At 27.8% G+C, this 12,936-nt stretch overlaps 1 protein-coding gene across 2 annotated transcripts; it reads left to right on the top strand.

Moving 5' to 3' along the window:
* Positions 1-666: 666 nt before the first annotated feature.
* On the top strand, positions 667-11,267 carry LOC123290792 (chitin deacetylase 1). 2 transcript variants are annotated; one of them, XM_044871124.1, is made up of 5 exons: positions 667-1,012; positions 5,675-5,813; positions 6,957-7,069; positions 9,058-9,207; positions 10,039-11,267. In XM_044871124.1, the coding sequence occupies exons 1-5, from the start codon at positions 958-960 to the stop codon at positions 11,190-11,192; spliced, it is 1,611 nt and encodes a 536-aa protein (XP_044727059.1). In that variant the 5' UTR covers positions 667-957; the 3' UTR covers positions 11,193-11,267. The 2 variants fall into 2 exon arrangements, with proteins under 2 accessions (XP_044727059.1, XP_044727058.1); XM_044871123.1 differs by lacking the exon at positions 6,957-7,069 and adding an exon at positions 6,637-6,767 and having other exon boundaries at positions 670-1,012.
* The last annotated feature ends 1,669 nt before the right edge of the window (positions 11,268-12,936 follow it).

Genomic DNA, 12,936 nt, shown 5'->3' with positions numbered 1-12,936 from the left:
TATTTTTTTTTTTTTTAGGTTATAGAACAACATCTAAGGAACAAAAAGTTCCATAGCAGCAGTATCCTAAAGTGCACCATTTACGAGTTATATCGCTTACAAGGAAGCAAAACAATATTTCTAGCAGAATTTGTTTAATTACTCCTGTCCTCATGTTCCGGGCGAGTGGACTCGGCAGGTCCATTGTGTGAGTACCCCCAGAGATTTAAACAACTTCTGAGCTGTAGCCGAAAACAACACGTAAGCCATATCTTTTTCAGATATTCTATTGGCCTTTCAGCTGTATTGGCGGATTTAGTAGTATGGGAAAGAGCCTATAGGATATATTTATGAATTTTTAAAGAAGAATTAAATAATAAAACAATAAAATAATTATTAAAATATAAAATGATTTTATTATGATTATTAAACAACAAAACAATCATCATTGCAACAATATATGATAATTAAACTTTCCAAATAAACGACTTCCATAATAATATCAACAATCTTCACCAACAACAAACTCATTAAAGCAAAGCATATAAAGTACAACAAACAACAAAGACGAAGAAAAAAAAAGAAATTGAGAGTCTTTATAAATAATTTAATAATAATAAAGAATGGTAGTTTTAATATAAAGAGTTAGGTGTTGTTGACAAAACAGCTAGTCGACCTCAAACCATCAGTATTCAACAAGTATAAAGAAATAATAATTTACAAAGAATAATTGTTGGAGGCCTCTGACTATAGGCTTGTGGCCGCTCCTCTAATAACAATCATCACTACGTACATTCATACAGGTGAAAGTGATCTATCTTACCAACAACCAAAGTAAAAATTTGTTTTAAGTCATTTTTTCATTCGTGGTTACATTTTAATACATACAGTTCTAAGTTTGTTGCACGCATGCGTAATTAACATTGTATAAATATAAAACAAGGTATTTACCACTTCTTGGCCAGTGGTTAAGCGACAATGGCGACGATGAACCAAAAGGTATTATGGCTGTGTCTATTATTAATAAATTTAGGTAAGTCCAAAAAAAAATTTTTATTTATTTAATTTTAAGCATAATAAAAGGTTAATCGAAGTTTTGGAACCTTGACCTAATAATTTTCTTCTGTAACAGTTTTCCGTTAGGTAATTAAGCGTTAATTTTCCGTTAATTAATACACTGATTTTTTTTATTTAATTATAATTAATTACTAGATTCCGTTTTTCATTATATTGATTACATAATATACGATAATTTTCCGGTAAAAATATTTATTAATTATTTGAAAAATTATTATTATTATTTTTTTTTTTTTATTAATTTAAATTCTTAGAATCAATATCTGAAAATAAACAATACGTGAATTGCAAAATAAATAAGAAATTAATTCAAAATTTATTCTCAAAAAACATACCACACCTAAAAATTTCAAGAAAAAATAAAATGTCTTTTAAAACAAAACATAATTAGAATAATTTATTTATGTAATATTAAAATTAAAATTTTTCAAAATTATTTTAAAATGACATTTGGAATTTGTTTTGTTTTAATAATTAAATATTTATTTAAAAAAAAAAAAATTGAATTAATTATTCAAAAATAGAAAGTAACTATTTTAAATTGTTATTAAATAATTAAATATTATTTTATAAAATATCTAATCAAATATTTCTTCATAAAACTTTTACAAGTTAAATTTTTATATAACGTTTTGCGGTTTAGTCGTTGGCATATTTTATAGTGAAAATCATTTATAGTGACACCTAAGGCATCACTCAAACTTATTGAAATTGATATAATAAATTTTACAACATTTATTACTAGAAAAAACGATAACGAAAAACATTCGGAACATTAGAAGTCTTAAACTGTAGACAAACAATTCAATTTTAAAAATAATAGCAAAGTGGAAAAATTATGCAAAGGATGAAAGTCAAAACTCGGACGTCAAAATTTCGCGAATAGTTTTTTATTATTTAACATTATTAATTATATTTTTTAACCACAACCTACGGATAAATACAAGAGGAATTGAGAATTAATTCGAAGTGCAAAAATACCAGAATGTGCAAACTGGGGAGCTCGTATAATCACAATTTCGATTTATCTAAGTTCCAGGGTCTTTCACTTGTAACTTATTGACGACCATCGGCATTTCCCTCTACTTAGTGATTGTTACATTTGAAAAATAGATCGACATACTTTATATAGCGTGTATATATATATATATGGTTATATAACGTCAGCGTCGTATCTTTTTCGAATAAAATATAATATTCACCGGTATTTGAATCGTGTTGATGTCGCTATAAATGTTTATCACTGCATATTTTTATTTCAAACAAATAAATCAATTGAAAGAAAAAGAATGTTTTAAAAAAATAAAATAAAAAACGAAAGTAAAACTTGTTTTTTAAGTGAATAATATAAATCTGTTTTTTATAAATAACTTGTTTGAAAAAAAAAAAATATTTAAGCGCATATGTACCGATGGTTGCCTTACAAATCTTTCATATTTAAAATGAAAGTTTCTGTATAAATATATATTTATTTTTAAAAAGTTAATTATTATTATTTAAAATTTACAAATTAGGTTCGCTGCTAATAAATTAACATTTAATTTATATTATTTTTGTTTTGTTTATAAATATTTTTTTATATATTTTTTAATTTTAAGGTCAATAATAATTACTATTTTATTAAATATAGTAATTTTATAAAGTTTTATGAATAAATTATATGTTAATTGTTCGCATAGGATGGATGGTTGATCAAAAAACAAAACAAAAACAATATTCCGCTATAATATTAATTTATTTATAAATTTGTATTCCTTTTTTGTGTTATTTTAAGTACAATAACACCTTCATAATAGTAATTAAAATATTGGTTTGAATATTTAATTGAATTTGTACATATAATATTTATTTCTTTTTAATGCAAATATATACAGTTAAGTTATGTATTAAACTTACCGTTTAACGGTGTCTAGACTGAAAACAAGAACCATTTTTAATTCAAATTTAATTCCATTATACTACTTACCATGCAAGTTATATCTATTACCAATGTGACCAAAAAATTGCACATTTGACCGACCATAAAAAACGAGAGTGTTATATATCTATAACTGGCATTATAGTTCCCATATAGACCAATTTCCGTGTTATTCGATGGCTGATTTAATCGGAATGATTTAGCCACGTAAAATCAAAATCTGGTTACCAATTTTGAAGATCATTAACTATTTCTATAATAATGATGAAGATGAAACGCTTAATTTTTATGATTTCCTTGCGCTTCCACCAGAAAAAATATAAAAGTTTCAATAACTAACGTAAAAATCAAACCTTTCTGTAAATTTCGCCTATAATTTTCTAGTAATACATCAGGACAGAAAATTTCTTAAATTAATGCCAAATTGCTAACTGATCTTTTAATCTCACCAATCATTTCAAACTTCAAATCTAGTCAGTTGCTTTAGTAAAACATTACAATCGATATGCTACTATAATACATTTAATTTATCAATACAAAGAAAAGTGTTTATTGATTCCATTTTGGCTTTTTATCAAAAACTTTTGGAATATTCACTAATTGGATAATTGACCTTTGAAGTTAATAAGTAGACAAGATGGCTAACAAGCGGATGACAAGTTTGGTAGTTTGAAAACTTACAAACGTTTTTTTTTTTCTAAGATATAACTTTGGAAATAGTGTCAAAAAGTTTTTTATCTTTCCTGATTTACGTCGTATCAAGCTGGAAATCAGAAGTATTCATTAAAAATAGAAAAAATTAATTAAACAGATGGGAATTTTCTTATTTTTCGTTATGGCCATGATTCAGATGACGTGATACCGCCTTATTATTTTTGCATAGTACAATTAGTGCCTATAGATACCTACTATCCACTATATATTTCTCATCTAATTTTGTCTATTCATATACTATCTGTATCATCTATGATTTCCTATTTTTATCTAAAAACCTATGATATTATCTGTAACCTCCCTGTTATTAAAAATTATTAATTAAATTAATAAGAAAATAAAAATACAAAGGCTAAATCATGAACCACTAATGATGTTATCCATTAATCTCAAATGTTTATTTTTTTTTAAATAATTCTTTTAAACAATCTTTTTTGTTTATTTATTAATGAAATCCATACAAATAAATCATATACTTTCATAAATAAATATATTAATTATTAATGGTAATAATCAATAGCTAATATATTATTAATATATTTTGTGTATAAAATAACATTAATAAATAAATATTATGTTTAAAACCATATTCAAAGTTTTCACTATTTAAGAAAGTGTCCCACTTATTATTGATCGATTTAACCATCAAGCAAACCCTCACTTCAAGTTGTGTTTTTTATCTTTATATTGGACATATTTGAACCTCTATAATCAATAAAATAATAAAAATATGTAGTTATTCAATTCAATATATTTTTAAAAAAATTGGAGCGTACAGTAATTGATAAATGTTTTAGTATTTAGCATTTAACTACCCAAAGCCTAATATCAAAGACTAATTTTTATTTAAAAGTCTAAATTAGTACCTATATAACAGTTTTAAATTGCTAAAAAAAATTTTTTTCTTTACGCAAAATTTTTTTTCTTGATCCAAACGAGGCTTGTATACTTTTGGTTTCTATATATAGAGGTTGCGTGACGTTTACACACCAATCATTGCCTGTAAATATGTATCATACATAGAAATTTATATTACATTTAATAATAGTATCAAGCGTGAATATGAATTTTCATACTTCGATTCACAATTTGTAATAAATTCTTTAAAACGACAAATTGCGTAAAATAAAAATATTAAAAAATGTTACTTATATCATTCATATAAAAATTATGTAATTTTAATGCAAATATTAATTTTTCATTCATGAAATAATTTTAATTATTTAGTAAAATTATTGTTGTAATTTCTAATGGAAATACCTGCATTAAAAATGTTACAATTACTATTTTTATGAAAGAGATAAAAGTTACTGTTAAAAATCAAAACAGCAGTTCTTCTAAATTATCAAAATTAATTCTGGCTAAAATAAATCAAAACACGCTTTCGATATAAGGTTGTAATAATATAACTCCATTCATTACTAGAAAAAACTACTATAGTTTTTGCCAATGATTTGAATGCATCCTCGAAAAGAAATCCATCAAATAAAATGGAAAATAAAAAAAATCAAAGTTTTTTTGTTAACTTAAACCATCACTATCAAAAGCCCCTTTAAACATCAGTATAACGGTTTCCATAAAGGTTCAACACTTTGTTTTTGCTTAAGAAATTGATTGTGATATTCAAATATATATTTGTTAATATTTATAAAAAGTTACATTAGCACAATAAAAGGTTTGCCGTAATCAGTGACACAGAATAACTGACAAGGTCATAATTGATATATATTTTCTTGAACAAGTTTTTCAATTTTTTTCAAACAAAACCTATATTTTTTAATTAAAAAATATATACAACTAATTTCCTCAATTACATGTTTCCTGAATTATTCAATATTCAATATTTGCAAATATTAGTAATTAAAGGAGAATAACCTTCAGATTTTGTGTGTGGGATTTATTTTAAATAATGCAAAAATAACAGTAAATTTTATGAATGCTAATCGATTTTTAATCAATAACACGTTTTTGTTTTTTTAATTGCAGCCTTCGCAGATAACATTAGAATAAAACGACAAGATGATGATGAAGGTGCGGACCAAACAACAGAAGAATTATGTGAAAATCGACCAGCCGATGAATACTTCCGATTGTCAACAGATGGCGATTGCCGGGATGTAGTAAGGTTTGTAAAAGGTGTCCATTCTAGATAAATGGAGAAGCTAGTATTTATTGAAATTTCCACTGACGGAAGAAAAATATGTACGATGTTTAAAAGACAATTTGCCGAAAACAGGGACTTAGTGTAAAATGATGAGACTTGAAAAACCTTTGATACCAAATGTCTGTCTGTTTAATACCTATAATTACTGAATTATATACAATACTTTTTAGCTAAATTCTCACAAAATTAGCACAAACTTTGGAAAAATATATTAAGTTCTAAGGAGCATAATAAAAGGTCGGAAAAAAAGCTGTGCTTTTTTATTCATTTTTATTTACTTTTTTTTACTTCATATGTTACTTTTTATTTTATAGTGGGCAAGTCAGGAATAGAATGTAAAATGAATTGGCGACATTCCGTATAAACCACTACCATGGCGCCCTTAGAACCCCTTATTTTAAAAGTTTACATTAACAATGTCATTCATTTTGGAAGGACAAACAAGCTTTTGCAAGCGTTCATTGCCTGTACGGTACAATATACAGCTTGACAATTTTTTTATGCCCTAACTAGTTTTATATACAAGTTAATAAAATTTTGAACCACGCTTGGCAGTATTAAAGGTTGTTGCAATGTATATCTTAAAATTTTCAATCCTTGTTTAATTCGTGTATTACGACAAACTCCAGGAATAGACGCAGCAGCATTGTTTTACACTTCAGTTTCAGCAAAATAGAAACTAATTTTCAATTTATTTATCTAAACTAAAAAACAGCGCCACTTTTATGAAATGAACAATTTGTAGAAATTAATGTTCTTAAAATTTCATGCTGTATATTTATAGGTGCGATTCAGCAAAAGAAAATGGTATTACACGATTAGCATCAGTAAGATGTCCAGTCGGTTTGGCGTTCGATATTGATCGCCAGACTTGTGATTGGAAAACTAATGTTAAAAATTGTGATCAAATAGAAAGTAAGTCATTTTTACGATAAGGAGCAAAACATCGAAAATTAACGATAACGAAATTGATTTAATTGATATCATTCATTAAAATTTGTGAAAAATAATTACAGATTGAAGTAATTATTTAAAGTTAATTTCGAATTTGCTCCTTATCACTAATTTCTATTATAATTAAGCCCATTATTCTCTTTGAACCAGGTGCACTAGATCTGGTTTAAAATCAATTCAATGCCCCTCTGGATTGGCGTTTGATGTTGATAAACAAACATGCGATTGGAAGGGTAAAGTCACCAACTGTGACAAACTTGAGAGTAAGTCCAAAAACCGCAAAAAAAAATCAATGAACAAAATATGCAGCGGTGATGGAGACTCGTAGATGTTTGAAATTCAAATTTGTAGTTTTGGAAAATATTAAACAACATTTTTAAAACCAATCAATTAAACGATTTTTGGGGTTTCATACTCCAAAATAAAAACATTCCACACATTTTATATTCGCACACGGAAACATTTTTTAAAAAGGATCAGTTTTATTCTCATTAAATTGGCATTAAGCTCTTTCATTGAATCGTTTCTCTATTATATTTTAATATACTGAAACCAATGGAATTCTCCAAATTAGCATACTATAAAGAATAAAAATATGTAAAAATATTTTGATTTCTTTTTATTAGCAAAATACTCAAAAAATACAAAAAACTAATATTAATGCCCAATTAATTATAATAGGGTATTACCGTTAGTCAAAAAGTAATTATGAAATTTGAAAAAAGTTCAAATTTATGTAAAAATATATTTAAATATTCTGATTTCGAGTCATAAAAGCACATTTTTCTTTTAAAATATAAAAATTAAAAATCGTAATTTTTAAACTGTATATCACGTGACCTAAAACGGGGACAAGCCCTGATATAATGTCATTTCGGTATGAGCCATAGACCTTCAGTGTGTATTTTTCCAACAAAAATTTTTGGATTACTGCTTTAATTACTTACTGGCCTGGATTGAAATAAATATTTCGATTAAAATGTTAAAAACCTTTGAAGGTGCTCAAACGAAATGATCAAAGAAAATGGCATAGTCTAAGAGGCCATATACATCCAATTTTTCGTACAACTTTTTAGTTTTGCAATTTTAGCCCATTGCAATTATACAATGATAATAAAACTGATATTTTTTAAACTGAGGGGCATATATTACCACGTATAATACAACTGTAAAATAAAATTTGGTTTTTGGAATTTACATATACCTAATCAAACACCTAATAAATAGATTTACCTAATACCTAAATACTCATGATACACACATGACAGATGACACTCCCATATTTAAAAAAAAATTTACAAAAATGGTTTGCATGTTTGTATTGTTTTGTCTCACTGTAGTTAATATAAAATTTTTGTAGTAGTAGATTTCACTGTAGGCGTTATATTATTATCTAAACACTTTTTGTATTTCTTAATTTTTTTTTTTTTTTTTGCTTCTTATTCTTGCTTTATTTTTGCATGTATTACGTAACAAAAATCAGAAAGTAATTTGTAGTTTGCATGTTTTAATTTTTATTATTCTGTAAATATTGTTTTCAAAATTTTTATTTTTTTATTTAAATTTTTATTTTTGGCACCTCATTACTTCAAAGTTTTTACTTCGAAAATTTACTTATAAAAATATTCCGTCACTAGTAGTCCATCAAATAATTTATGCAAAAATGGGAATCTTACTGTTTTAGGTATAATATATCGAAAAATTAAGGAATAACAATTAAAAAAATGATTCTTTTTCGATATTTTATACCAAAAAATAGATGAAATCGAATTTTTGCATAAATACCAAATATTCCTATACACGCGACTTATTACCTATAATTTTTTCCCCCGATCAATTTCCGTTTACTCCCGATAAATACTAATAAACTGATAAATTCAACCTACCTGAATAAAAGATGTATAAAAAACATCCTTATATTATTAAAAGTTCCATTCTCGGACGGAACTCTTCATTTTTGTGTTTTTAATACTTTTTCAATGCCTTGCTCTAATTTTTATGTTATTTCTCTTTGTTTTTCTCTCTTAAATGTGTTTTTCTTTTCTTTTTCAAAATATTTTCTGTTATATCTTAAACCATACCATATGTATAAAAAACGTCTAAGAAGAAATCAACTATTTTTTTAAAAATTGAACCGTGACTTTGCCAATGCACAAATATGCTATTTACGCACCAAATTTTTCCACCTTTACTTTCAATTTTAGCAAAAATAGTTAATTTAAATTTTCGTTATTTTTTTAAAACTATTTAGAACCACGTAAAATCCTTCCAATTTTCAAGACTGATGAACCAGTTTGCCCAGATGGTAAATTATCATGTGGAAATGGTGAATGTGTTGAAAAATCATTGTTCTGTAATGGAAAACCAGATTGCAAAGATGAATCTGATGAAAATGCATGTTGTAAGTATATTTTTTGTTTGCAGATAATTTTGCAGTGTAACGATCGAATTACCGCAGAGATTCCACTTCGGAAAAATTCCCAGAAAGCTGAATTTTTGAATGAGCCTTCTATTTGTGGCTGCTAACAATATCCCAAAAGTCCCCATCGATCTGAATACCGCTACAAAATTTATCGCGGATCAAAGGTTTCAAAATACGATTTTTCGTTAACGCTCACTGTTATGGAAAAATAGTGGATATCAAATTTGTATATTAGGAAATTTTCCTACAAATAACGTACAATTTCTTTTTTCGTCAGATTTTAATTTTTTCAACAACTTTTTTTCGGTTTTTAAGAAAATTAATGAAATAACTATTACAAAAAGATTAGATGATCAACTTCACAAGTATAAACTAGCTTCATTTCCATTTTCGCTCTTCAATGAAAATGGAATGCTTAGAAATGAAAAATACAAATACCGTTAAAGAGTTTATACTGCCTGTTACAACTATTATAATCGAAAGTACTTAAAAACCGTTATTCTTATGGAAAAAGTAAATTGATGTTTTTTGTAGAAAATTTCCCTAATATACAAATTTGATCACCACTATTTTTTCGAACAGTGATCATTAATGAAATATTCGCAAAAAATCGTATTTTGTGATCTTTGACCCCGGGTAACATTTGAAGCGGCATCATATGGATGGGGACTTTTGCAATTTTACAAATTGTTACCCATTTATTCAAGTATAAACTCCATTAGACACCCGGATATACAATATTTCTTCTTAGATTAGTTTACTAACATATTTTATCAACATTTGACTAACTATGGTATGGTATATTTTCAGCTGTCGACAGCGATCCTAACAGAGCACCAGATTGTGACCCAACTCAATGTTCACTCCCAGATTGTTTCTGTTCTGCTGATGGAACACGTATTCCAGCTGGTATTGAACCAACTCAAGTACCACAAATGATCACATTAACATTCAATGGAGCCGTAAATGTAGACAATATTGATTTATATGAAGAAATCTTCAATGGACAACGTGTAAATCCAAATGGATGTCAAATCCGTGGTACCTTCTTCGTATCCCATAAATACACAAATTATTCAGCTGTACAAGATTTACATCGTCGTGGTCATGAAATTTCCGTCTTCTCGCTAACACACAAAGATGACCCACAATACTGGTCACAAGGATCATACGATGATTGGTTAGCTGAAATGGCGGGTGCTCGTTTAATTATTGAACGTTTTGCCAACATTACCGATGGATCAATTATTGGAGTTCGTGCCCCATACTTACGTGTTGGTGGCAACAAACAATTCGAAATGATGGCCGATCAATTCTTTGTGTACGACGCCTCAATCACAGCATCTTTAGGACGTGTCCCAATTTGGCCATATACTTTATACTTCCGTATGCCACACAAATGTAATGGTAATGCTCACAACTGCCCAAGTAGAAGTCATCCAGTTTGGGAAATGGTCATGAATGAATTAGATCGTCGTGATGACCCAACATTCGACGAATCATTACCTGGTTGTCATATGGTTGACTCATGTTCCAACGTACAAACTGGTGATCAATTTGCTCGTCTCTTACGTCACAATTTCAATCGTCATTTCAACAGCAACCGTGCTCCATTAGGTCTTCACTTCCATGCTTCATGGTTAAAGAGCAAAAAAGAATTCAAAGACGAATTAATTAAATTCATTGAAGAAATGTTGGACAGAAATGATGTATACTTCGTTACCATGTTACAAGTTATCCAATGGATGCAAAATCCAACTGAATTGACTGGCTTAAGAGATTTCCAAGAATGGAAAGAAAAATGTGACGTGAAAGGGCAACCTTACTGTTCATTACCAAATGCATGCCCATTAACAACACGGGAATTACCTGGTGAAACACTTCGATTATTCACATGCATGGAATGCCCAAATAATTATCCATGGATTTTAGATCCAACTGGTGATGGATTCTCCGTCAAATAGAAAGACATACTGTCAAAATTTCCTATTATAAATTATTTAAATTAAACAATTTTTTTTAGATAGGAGTTTTTTATAATTTTTTTGTTTGTAAATAGAAATTGAATTTTTTTTTGAAGTTATATGTGTTTTGTAATAAGAACTGAATTTTTTTAACTCAGAACGGAACTGAACGGTTTTTACTGCATATAATATGAAATTTTTTTGTAAAAGATTTGTTTATGATGTATATAATAATAATGTCAACATCACGTTTTTTTATACACGTTAAAAATAAAGAAAAAAGATTGAAAATAAAAATAAAAATTGGAAGATAATTGAAAAATATTGTATTTTTTCTTTATGAGCAATCCTTTTTAGCGAAATAAATATATAGGTACTTAAATCGTTAAAAATTCAGAGCAAAAACATTCTAACGATCACGCATTCCCCACTTTCTACTTCTGACCCAATTGCAGACAAATAACGATTTGTTTTTTTCCGACTGCTTGACGCAAGGTAGTGTTAAGGCGTTTATCAGTCTATGTGTATTCCTTTGCAACACACTTTGAATCCAAACGCTTGGGCCAGTTTTACGTCAATGGATTTGTCTTTATCTTGTGAAGGTCACTGAAGATATACCAGTAATAAAAATTCAATATGGCGATCACCTGGCGATCATTGTGAAACTCAATAATGAATGTTCAATGAGTATTTTTTATGATGGCTCGATATGTATGGAATGTCGCTGTTGGAATAATATAATAGATATAGATTAGTACTAGCAAATTAGAAATTTGGTCAACGTAAACGAGCAGTTTTTTCACGTAAAGTTGTAGATTTTTAATTTTTAAATAGGATTTTCGAGACCTGTACTGTCACAGCACCTAACAAATTTTATGTATATACAGTCTAACCTTGATAAGCGAGAGTTCAAGGAAGCACAATCTCACTCTCGCTTATAGAGGTTTCTCACTAATACGAGTCTCTCGGTAATGTAGGAACATGGGTAGCGTTTCTATCTTATAGAAGTACGCAGCAAGTACGAATGTAGTAAATTGTAGCAATAGTTCCTCCTAAATAATATAAATAAATAAAGTTCGACTGTCGCTTATAGAGGTATAGATAAGTAGCAGTCTCACTTACATGATTGAAAAACGACTCCCTCTTACAGCGGTTTCTGTTTCTCGCTAATAGAGGTTTTGGGAGCTTAATGACGGGTCCTGGCTATTACTCTCACTTATAGAGTTTTCTCACTTATCCAGTTCTCACTTACCCAGGTTTGACTGTATATATGTATTTATTTCCGATTTTTTTTTATGATTTTGAGTTTTATATCTAAAATATCGAATACAAAAATGAAATTTTGGAAAGAAAATAATATCGTAATATGGCAGTAAAATCCTATAAATCAAAATCTTTGATACATGATCAAAAAATTCAATTTAACACGTTCTACGATTCATATAATTCGAAAATATGACTTGGTATCGACAGTGTTAAAATAATAATAATAATTCGTACAGTACTTCTGCTAAAATCAGGAAATAATGTGCCAAAACATTATTTTCATCAACCAAATTTTTATAAAAGAGAAACGTAACATTTGCTAAAACCGTTAGCTGTAGGCAATATTTATAGCATTCTACAACAACGGTTGCATATATGTATTTAAAAACAACAGTCGAGAATATGTCTATATATGATCTTCATAGGCCTTTTTTTGCTTTTTTATACATTCGCCAGCACAGAGTTTAGCTAAAATTTA

This window comes from Chrysoperla carnea, chromosome 1 (genome assembly GCF_905475395.1).
Source record: "Chrysoperla carnea chromosome 1, inChrCarn1.1, whole genome shotgun sequence".
NCBI lineage: Eukaryota > Metazoa > Arthropoda > Insecta > Neuroptera > Chrysopidae > Chrysoperla > Chrysoperla carnea.
The sequence above is the reverse complement of the archived record's forward strand: the minus strand, read 5'-3'. Positions and strand labels throughout refer to the sequence as shown.

Bases quoted from the DNA above. Each gene is read 5' to 3' on its own strand.
- LOC123290792 (XM_044871123.1), top strand. From the start codon at position 958: ATGGCGACGATGAACCAAAAGGTATTATGGCTGTGTCTATTATTAATA. The intron at 1,013-5,674 runs GTAAGTCCAAAA...TTTTAATTGCAG, and splicing joins TCTATTATTAATAAATTTAG to CCTTCGCAGATAACATTAGA. The intron at 9,208-10,038 runs GTAAGTATATTT...GTATATTTTCAG, and splicing joins ATCTGATGAAAATGCATGTT to CTGTCGACAGCGATCCTAAC.